This window comes from Daktulosphaira vitifoliae, unplaced genomic scaffold (assembly GCF_025091365.1).
Source record: "Daktulosphaira vitifoliae isolate Bord-2020 unplaced genomic scaffold, ASM2509136v1 Scaffold_1, whole genome shotgun sequence".
NCBI classification, from domain to species: domain Eukaryota; kingdom Metazoa; phylum Arthropoda; class Insecta; order Hemiptera; family Phylloxeridae; genus Daktulosphaira; species Daktulosphaira vitifoliae.
In genome coordinates this window covers 17043407-17054891 of record NW_026099572.1, presented here as the reverse complement: position 1 = coordinate 17054891, position 11485 = coordinate 17043407, and the positions used below count along the sequence as shown (strand labels likewise).

At 22.4% G+C, this 11485-nt stretch overlaps 1 protein-coding gene across 1 annotated transcript in view; it reads right to left on the bottom strand.

The window, feature by feature from the left end:
• Window positions 1-566: 566 nt before the first annotated feature.
• Window positions 567-11485, bottom strand: part of LOC126910450 (vacuolar protein sorting-associated protein 54-like) — a gene marked incomplete in the record, with an annotated part of 17449 nt that continues 6530 nt past the window's right edge. The window contains 13 exon segments of the mRNA XM_050693033.1: window positions 567-1205; window positions 1956-2108; window positions 3279-3459; window positions 4604-4866; window positions 4930-5023; window positions 5114-5246; window positions 5310-5499; window positions 5571-5714; window positions 5775-5851; window positions 5985-6248; window positions 6310-6439; window positions 8290-8432; window positions 8500-8599. Of these exon segments, the coding sequence (XP_050548990.1) occupies window positions 1103-1205; window positions 1956-2108; window positions 3279-3459; window positions 4604-4866; window positions 4930-5023; window positions 5114-5246; window positions 5310-5499; window positions 5571-5714; window positions 5775-5851; window positions 5985-6248; window positions 6310-6439; window positions 8290-8432; window positions 8500-8599 (1975 nt within the window).

The window sequence follows — 11485 nt, the reverse complement described above, 5'->3', positions numbered from 1 at the left end:
CCCTTTTCACCCTACTAACAATAGTTATGAATAATATCATTTTTTTCAAAATTGTCAGCACCACCTATAATTTATTTCTTGACAGGGTAGTTTATGTGTGTATATTGCAACATTTTAAAATATTGAAGTAAAAATAATGTACTTATGATATTAAACTATTCAAATGAACTTTTCCTCAGTGCCAGGTTTACGGGAGAATCTGGACTCCTTCAGACACCAATATTACTATATTTGATATGTAGAGTATGATTCTAATATGTAATCAAATTAAATTTTATTTTTTGGATCTCCCTTAAAAAAAATTTGAATTACACCACTGCCATTTTTGTTATCTATAAATAATAAGAATTAAAAAGAATTTTTGAGAAAAAAAAATCAATGCTCAAATATATAAAATATTAATTTTTTATTGTATCACAGAATGATTTTAATCAATTAAGATTCTTTTTATTTATTATAAAAATTACATTTTTTGTTTTGTATCAAACAACAAATGTTTAACACTTAATAATATTTATATTGGGAATTGATTTTCAGAACAAAAATAAATATTTAATTTAACACTTATATTTAAAACACCATTGAGCAAAAAAAAGCAAAATTAATTACATATTTGTCACATTTTTAATATCAACAATTTTTTAAAAAAAATTAATTTATAAGCAAGTAAATATTTTGTACATTTTAAAATATCATGAAAAAAAACATTTATTAATATATTTAATGTTGATTTACAAAAATCAATAAAAATATTACATAAACAAAACAAATTATGCATTATAATAATAAGCATAATATAAAAAAAAACAGGACACATTTTTAAATAAGATGATTATAAGACAAATCTTAAAGAATAATAAAATAAAATAATCATAAAATATTTATTTAAAACTAAGTTTTGAAACTTATAAAACAACACATATACAAAAATAAAACACCAATATAAGCTAAAAATTAAAAATACTTTTCGTTTTTAATGATTTTACTTCTTAATTGAAGATTTGAAATAAAATTATTAAAAAAAACTATTTTAAAAGTAATTAAAAATAAAAAATAATTATTAATTATAAGATATAAAAATAACCACTAAATGAGTCTTTCTTTACCATATATCATTCATTTTATGTAATGATATCTCTTCTTTCGGTAAAGCATCGATGCTTTCCAATGATTTTATATAAAACATTAATTCAGATGATACAATTCTAAAATGTTAATAAAAAAGAAAAACAATTTAAATGAAGTTATACAAATGTTTAAATTGAAAATAAATCATTATAAAAGCAAACCTTTTAATAAAAATCTTAATAAAAGTAGAAAATAATACAAAGAAATGTTCAGAAAACTTGAAAAAAATTTAAATTACAAATAGTAAAAATAAAAATAATATTGGTACCCAATGTCAAAATGACATCTTCCTATTTCAAAATCTTTGTATTGTATCACTATTTTAAAATATAACTATATTATAATATTTATGTATAATATAAACATAGAGTATTCAACTAAAATATAAAAAAAATATCAAATTTAGAAGAAAATTAAATCCCCAAAAACTTTTTAAAACCACAATGATTCTAAACCTAAATTTAGAATGTTAGTATTTAATAAATAAGGCTTAAACTGAAATTAAACTAAGTAAAAAAAAACTTTTATAAACTATTAATTGACTGCAATTTTAAAAATGATCAAGGTTTTTGACCATGTTTGGATAATTAAAAAATTTTTTTTTTAATTTTTCAAGTAGTAATAATTTAAAGTAACTTATATACTATTTACTAATATAAAAATAGAGTTCTTGGCAACTCAATATACTTTTTGGAGGCAACTATGTACATAACAAAATTATTTGGTAAATACCCAACAACTTCAGAATATTAATAAAATATAAGTACTATTATAATTATTATAATACTATTATATCAGTACTATTATTTATTACTAAATATAATTACCCACGTAAAGGCCCAGCATCATTGGATTTATCCATTTTATTAATGCAGTCATGTAAAATATTCTTAAATATTAAATGTATTCTTCTATAGAGAATTTCAACATGAAGTTTAGGTAATATACTTGCAATGGCATCATGTAATTTACAAATATGTCTATAAAAATTAATAATTTGTAAAATTTATTTATAATATTAATTTTAAGGAAGTAAATACATAATATGTACATTATTTTGACTGAAAAAAGGGACAGGTTATTCAAACAATTATGTACCATTGGGGCAAAATCTTTTTTAAGTTTAAATTACTTTGAAAATAATATTTTTTTGTTTTTAATAATTTTTTTTATGTGTAATTACTAGTTTTTTACTAATTAGTAATTATTTTAAAACTAGTGACGATAAATAAAATGTAATAGCAGATTTAAAATCCATTTGTTTTATAATCGTATATTTTTATCTTTAATGATTGAAATTATCATTTTGTTGACTAATGTAATTGTTGAATTAAGAACAAAAATCTATAGAAAAGTTATGTTTTTGCAGATCATAATTTATACTACAATGGTACAGAAATGTGTATATAATATACATTTTATAAAAAGTACCAAAATTAACTTGCAGTTCATAATTTTTATTTTAAAATTGGTATCACATTACCTAAAGAAATGATCAATTTGCATTCCAACTCAAATAATCACTCTAAATAATTTAATATTTAAAAGTTTTCTAAATAAATCATTATAATATTTAATTGTAGACTTATAATTAACAATTATCTATGAGCAAAAAAATGATAAATTTAATCAATCTAGAAAAATGATCTTAATAGCATGTTCAATAAATATATAAAATGTGCAATGTTCTTTCAATAATATTAACAAAATAGAGTAAAAGGGATGTATCAAGACTTTCAGATTTGAGAAATATGAAAAACTTAGGATTGACTTTGTAGGACAATTCACAGTTTTGATATCAAGTATTCGATTTCTTAAAAATAATTTAAGCTGTATATAATTTTAAGATACTTCAATTACGATAATTACAACTAATATCAAATTTAATTTACAAGAAAATTATACATTTGTATTTCAATTGTTTAAATTTAAAGCTAATATTAATAAAATAAAATTACATTAGTTGCTTATTTGTTTTAACTTAAACTATTTTCAACTTATCCAAATGAATTTCCATTTATTATATAATAATTCTGTAAGTTGAATAACTTTTATTACACTGAATTGTATATTATTTTGACAAAATATCTAATAACTGGCCTGTGTACTAGAAAAAATTATAAAAATAGAAAATTGTTTTTTAGACTTACTTGCAGATATTTTGAAATGATTTTGATGGAATTGGAGGTTTTGCTTCCCAAGAATTCATTTCATTTATAATAATGTGTTTTACAATATCTAATAACTTTTCTTCAATTTCTGATAAATGTTTATTAATTTCATTTACAACTCGGTTTATTTGGGTAGTAACTTGAGATTCTTCTAAATATTCTACAGTCATAAAATATATATATATATATATATATCAATAATATTTCTTAACTAAAAAAAATTGAAGCAATAGCATTATTTAGGTCATTAATATATTACACAAAATTGAAAATTTAAAATAATAATTTTCAATTTTTGATAAAAAAAATTCATACTTTATAGTTATTTTTAATCTAAATATATATCATGGCTATTTAATTTAATTGATAATCAGACGATCTCATATATTTAGACACTTGGTGAAATGGAAAGGGATCCAAAAATTGTTAATAATACAACAATAAAGTTAATGGTTTATTATAGGATTTTATAAAAAATTCTAGGATTATTGAAGAGATAAAAAGTTTGATGAACAATTTTTGAAAAATGTAACACTCTAAATATTTTATAGCTAATAAGAGCCTTTAAAATTACACTTTAAACTCTGGCAGTTTTTAGTTTTTTTATGCACTAAATAGAGGTTAATATATTGTATCTATGATAATTTATATTTTAGTTTAAAAACAATTATCAGTATTATAACTGTATTCGAGCCCTCATTCTTTAAAGTTTAAATAAATAATATAATACATTTTTTATATAATAAATATAGTAATCCGAAATAACTATCTATTATATTTAGTTCTATATTATGAAATCAAAATGTATAAACTTTCTTTAAAACCATTAATTTCATAATATTTAATTCAATCTACTTTCAATAAATCAAAATTCAATAGATAACACAATTATTTAGTCTAAAATTTGATATTATGTCAAGTACATTTAAAGGTTGGTAATAATTTAATAAAATAAATCATTCTAAAATTGAAAATTAAATAATATTTTGCATTAAATAAAACCCAGAATCCATCTTAACTTACTTTGATGGCATTGTTTTATTATTAAACAGATTAATATTTATTTTAAATTAATAAATAAATAAATTGTTTTATTGTTCTATTGCACAATTGGTAGAACTGGCCTTAAGACTTGCCCAGGATCTTATCCAAAAGATGATTAAAACAAAAGATTATTCAGCAATTTGTTAATGGTTTCAATTCTTTTGATTATAATTTACTCAGAGACTCGCAAATCATAATGCCATATTATTGGTTACAATTTGAACTATATTATAGTTTGTATATTGCTACATACTACTTACTACAAAAATGGGTTTGCAAGTGAGGCATTAGCCAAAGTATTAAATGTAATGCTCTAAGAGACAATACCAAATTTATACAAGTGATTTTTTTTAGACCAGTTTTATTTGATATTGCTTTAGCTTGAAGTACTAAATATTTCGATCTAGAATTATACTCTCGTAGTAAGTCACACATACATCGTAATAAAATATAAGCTGCAATATTTATATCATCAGCTTTACAACAGTAGTCACTTGTCATTCTGAATAAAATTAATACTGTTCTGTTTAAATAAAAATAAAAATGTATAAATTGATGATGAAAATATTAAATTAATTATACTCACCCTACCATTGCAAATTTTTCCCCATTTACAATTAATGCATTATTAGGTTTAATATTTTTATTGGGAGATAATGGTTGTAGCCCTGAAAATTTACCTAAAAATATATTACCATAAATAAATATTTAAAAAATTATAAATTATCTAAATCCCAAAACACTCAAAATGCAGGTAGCTAAACAATAACCTGTATTTTGTATATATTCAACTAATTTTTGAAATTCTAAAGGAACATCTATTTGTCGCCAATGTTCAGCATCCAAAATTAATTTTAATTTGTTAATTTTTTCAGTGTGATATTTTTTAACGAATCTACTAGCCTGAAAGTTTAAGACAAATGCTTAATAATTTAATCATATTAACATGCATTTTTATATTACAACCTCTGATTGCATTGCAGTTTGTAGAATTTTATATCCTACATCTTGATTAGAGCACACTTTTATGTAACTATTACTTAAAGTTCTTATACACTCATTTAAACGTAACAGTTGTTTTTGATCAGCCAAACAATTGTTAGAGTCTTCTTCATCAAAATGTACTGAATTTCCATTATCATTTTCCGCTTCAGCACTATATATCACAAATTATAACAAATCCATTGATTATTATAAAGTATAACTATATTTAAGTGATAGTCTTACTTAGCATTTGAATGCTTAGTAACTAATTGAGCATATTTTTCAATAGTATATTTGGTAACTGAGTTCAATAAATTAATTAATTTGCTTTTAACTTTTTTGTAGTCTTCTTCACTCAAAATCGATTCATATAAAGATTCTCCCATACTAAAAATTAAACAAATTATGAAATTGCATCAAAAAAATGTTGTTTAAACAAATTCTCACCAATTTAAAGAATCTTCAACATGGAAAATTTTGTTGGAACTTACATTAGCAGCATGTTGCATAATGTCATAACCAGCCTAAATAAATAAATATATTATCAACAAAAATTAGTATAATTATTTAACTGTTTTTTATTTATACCTATATTTTTAATATATAATTAAATTATTAATTTATTTCAAAGTAACTTTTAAATAGAATCATATTTACTTTTATTCTTAATAGTAGTATAGACAACGCATGCGAACAATTTTCTAACATTTCAAGCCATTCATTGGCACTTAAACAATGTAAATAATTTTCTAAACTAGAAGTCTGATTGACCTGGTGATCTATATCACTATTAGAAACTGTATCAATTACGCTTTTCTTTATTGAAGCACTAATTGCTGCAATACATTCTTTATTATAGGCTTCAAGAAAAGCCCAATTTTTACGTCGCATCATCCCCATGAGTATTGAAAAAAATTTATCCTAAAAAAAAAATAATATGAAAATATCATAAGAGTAAATTTAAAACTAAATAAATAGTTACTTTTTCTAAGACTTCTGTGTTATCATTTACTAATGGTCTATTCAAATCTGCAGATGAACATTTTTCAAATTCACCTGCCATTACAGCATCAATCATTTTAATAATTTCATTTAACTCTGAAGTTAGATGCCTATACAAATTTATTTTCATTATTAAACCTTTTTACCTTTTTATAACCTTTTTTATTTTAAATAAAATATGTACATTTTCACGACCATACAAAAAGTAGCCACATCGTTTTATTTTTAAGTCTATGAAAGGTTGAAAATTAAAAAAATAGTAATAATAAAATAAAATTTTAACTTATCAACTTTTTGAATGATGGTAGAGATATGTTAATTATAACATTTAATGTAATTAACTTGCACAATTAGAAATACTAGGTTTGCATAAGGTTTTATGTCCTAATCTACGAAGCTACATTATTTTGCTTCAATTCAAAACTGAGAAGATATTAATTTTACAATGATACGGTTATTTATTTATTTTTATTTTTTTGTGTCTGTTACTACTTTTTCTAAGCTGTCACCGAACCGATTTTTTTAAACAATACATCAAAAGATCACAAATCGTATCTAGTTAAAGACATTACCCTAGAAAATTGAAATTTTTGCCCTAGTTCCCAGTAAATAATGAATATCTCCCAAAAAATTACGATTTTTAAAATCGGTAAATTTCAATATTTTTTAAATTTTTTTTTCTAAAAATTGTAAAAATTAAAAAATTAAAAAATGAACAAATCCAAATAACTCTTTTTTAAATTCAAACCATAGATATTTGTCTTTCATTTGATATAAATTTTTTGAAAATCTGACCCTTTATCTGCTCACATGGAGGGATTCAAAATAGCAACTTCTGCACAAAAATTTAAGTTTTATACTTAAGTTTTGAAAATGTTTCGATAATACTCTGAATTTCAAATGTATGTTAAAATAAAGATAATGTTATGCACTGTTAGTTAAAAAAAAAAAAATTTATCCCACGACTTATCTTTTATGTGCAAATTGTTGCCGTAGATAAAAAACATGCAATTTTGGTGTTAAAATTTACGATTTCATATTTTATTTTTTCAACTTTAAATTACTAAAACTTTTCGAAAAATGTAAGGATCAATACAATTATTTTTTCATTAATACTTTATCTTTACTTCTTTTATTTGATGTACATTTTTTGAAAATATGACTTTTGACCTGACCACAGAGGGGATTCAAAATAACAATTTTTATACATAAGTTAAACTTTTTCAACTCAATTTTTGAACATTTTCCGGAAATATTGACACTTTTATTTAATCTTAAGTTAAAGCTTATATTATATACTTTACTATGAATAAAAAAAATGTCGATATATAGTGAACATGGTTATCATATTCAAAAATATGCTATTTTTGTGTTAAAATTCTTGGTATTTAATTTTAATATACCTTATAATGTGGTAACTGATTTTCATGAATATTATATAAAACTAATTGACATAAAATATAAAGTTAAAATTATTTCAATTTTTTTTCTTATAAGTTGAAAAAATTAATTGCCTGTGGCAATGATTTTTTTACGATTTTTCTATAATTCTTTTTGAGCTGGAATTTTTTAAAATTACATACTATCTACAAATTTGCATTGAAGCATTTCTTATGATAGTGATTTTAATTACCGTTACATATCATCTATACTAGTCCCAACTATGTCATGCTCACACTGTGCTACCGTTTTTTAGTATAAGAACAAGAAAACTTGATTGTCATTTTATAAATATGTTACACGTACAAATTATGAATATGTTATAACTTTCACGGATTAAAAATTTTTTATAAATATTAATAGAAATTTTTGAAATTTGTATCTTAAATTCATGTAGATTATATAAAAAAACATTACATTAATTAAAATATCAGCACAGAACTAAAAATATTTCAACATATTCTTAACAATAACATTATTTTTAATGAAGTATTACTTATTCAATAACTTTTATAATCACCTAAAACAATGGACACCTGAAAGTTCTTTAGACAGGAGATCTTTAGTTGTATAAATTAAGTCTAAGGCAGCGACATAGTCAGTAGCCGAAAGTAAAACTTGTATTGTTGTTTGAGTGTGATAAACAGTAGCCATTAATTTTAACTAATTAAAAAAAAAAAATTACAATTTTTTTTTAAAGATGTTAGATTAATTATAATTTAATTACTACCTTTTCTGTTATATTGTTGTGATTATTTATTGTAGTAATATTTTTTAAAACTGATAAAGATTTTGTTACTAATTCTTCATCTACTTGTCTTATTCTGTGCCTATTTTATTAACAAAAATGTTACATAGTTAGTACTTTAATACTAGTTAATGAATTACAATATTTTATACAATTGCATAGAGCATATATTTTTGAAATATTAGAATATAAAACGTAACCATAATTAGATGCTTACAAAATGTAGAGTAATTATGTAATTTCTTATAGTAATAGAAGTTTCTAGAAAATTTAAGAATAATTGAAGTAAATGCATCCTAAGTTAGGCTATGTCATTATTAAATATATTAAATAATTGATAATGGATTTTTAATATAATAGTGATATATATATATAAAATACAAATTTTCAAAATTCGATTTTCGCATACCAAAAACATTGTTCTACTACTTGTAAAAATAATCTGTGCAAAAATTGGTCCTGGAAGGTTGACGTTAACATGTACTGCAAGAGGGTTGAAAATTCGATCAAAAGTGTAGATTTTCAGTTATTGTGCTTCATCTCAAAATTATTTTTACGTAAAAGTTTATAAGAAAAAAAATATACATGTAATTATTTTACATAAAAAAGTTTATTAGAAAAAACTCATAAGTCAAATATTTACCCCCTAAATGTCAAAAGTTCCATAAATATTATGTTTACCAGTAAAATTCATATATTTAGACAATTTAAATATATATAATGAACCATTCAAGTTATAAAAAAAAATTTCATGTACAAGTTGTTTGAAATTTAATTTTTTATAAGTTTTATAGAAAAATAGAATTGTTTTACGTGTTTTCTGACGAGGTAATAAAGAAAACATAAATAATAATCATTTTTCTATGATAATTAAACAATTTGACAATTTATTTTTTATTTTTTTTCAAACTTAAATAAAATAAGTAAACAATTAATAAAATACTAAAAAATTTGTTTTAAAAATGATCTTAATGCTCATAAAAAATTATAAAATTAAAAAATATTAAAAATTATTCTTCTAGTAAACACAATATAAAAAAAATTTTGTTTTTGATTGGATTATTAATTGTTATCCATCGATGTATGTTTAGAACAATTTCCATATTGTGATCTATAATCGTTGACGACTTAAAGTAGAAAGTATTTTTATTCTTCATCATGAGTATATATTTCATTGTAATCTTGCATAAGTTTTACATCTATCTTTGCTATATCGTTTTTCACAAGAAGATTAGATAAAATTTTCAAACTATTTGAAAATCAGGATTTTTAACCCAGCTATGAGAGTTTCCAAAAAATCTATTGGTATATTGAACCCTTTAAACAAATTTAACGATTTTGGCGAAACAAAGTCATCATGTTCTTTTTTTAAAAAAACAGTTCGGTATCATTTGGGTTTATTGTAATATTTTTTATGGTGTTTATATTTTGATTTGTGATGTTTCTCTTGACGCCTCAACCATTTTTAGTTTAATATCTGCCGGTACTCTGTCATTAAAAAATGCTAAAGTTACATTTTCAAGTGATAAATACCATAAATGCCCTGAAAATTTCTGTGTTACAGCTTTAGATATAAAATATATCTAAAGCTGCAACACAGAAATTTTGTTATTAATTAATAATTTTAGAAAACATAATTTATTAAATGGTGATTGTATGGCAATAGATCCCATAATCCAAGTATCGTCATAAACTTTTACCAAAAACACAAATATTACAAAATTCATGTCCTTCTCGTGTTTTAAGCTTTAACTGTATTTCTGAACATGCAAAATTGCTTGAAACTTCCATCTAGAGCGATGAAGAGCACCAGGGTGGTGAAATTTTATACCATTAAGGGGCGTTGTACCAAAAAAAATAACACAACTCAATAAATCCTTTGGAGTCATTTCTACATTGTTGAATAATTAATTAATGTTTCCCAACAAAATTTTATTATATTATTTTTAGTGTGTTCAACTGCATTTTTTATAGTTATATCATTGATACCAATATCAAAATTCAACAAATCTATACTAGTTCAACTTTCTTTAAATTTTTTAAAGGTAAGTACATATTGACCAGTTGTACATAAATTAAGGATTAATATATATATTAGGGTGATCATAAGTTATAAGACATGAGTCTTTTATTACAAATTTATAGCCAGGACCGCCATTTTGTTAGGTTGACTTATAAATAAAAGTGTGTGTATAAAATTTGAGTTTGCTAATCCTACTCTTTTCCGTCCATCAAGGGGTTGAATTTAGGCAGTAAGGGCTGAAAAGCAGTTTTTTTACATAACTTAGTCAATTTGACATTTATAGCTCGTTAAATTTAGTATTTATACAATTTGTTTCTTATTATTTTTTGTAGGACATATCAATTACAATAAAAAAGTATCATGTAAATGTGAATAATTCACATTTTTAAGTAATTATTACTTAATATATTTGTCGAGGGACAGCCTTTGAGTAATAATTACTTATTATTTATTTAGATAATTATTATCTAAATAAATTCGGTTATGGCTCTTTAATTTATTAGTTTATACAAAATTTTAAATTTTATTAGTCACAGAATTAATATCAAATGGTATAATTGAGCATCTTTTCCCCGTTCACGAAACAAAAACATTAAAGTGGTTGCAAATTGTGTGGGTGACATCATTTTTTCTAGTTGAAAACATATACCCTCAAAAACCCAGCACAGGGGGGTCGGGGCACAGTGGTGATGTGGCATAATTGGATGAAGTACAATGATATCTGACAGTGATTAAAATCACTATCATAAGAAACGCTTCGATGCAAATCTGTAGATAGTGTTTCATTTAGAGAAATTGGTGGATTATTCCAAAAGCAACATCAACTCTTATTTCTTTAATTATATCCTGATTAGTAGTTCTTTGATTTTAAAATATAATATATGAATAAATACTAATTATAGTTTTTAAATTTAGTATGAAATTGTGAGGCCAGCTATGATGTAT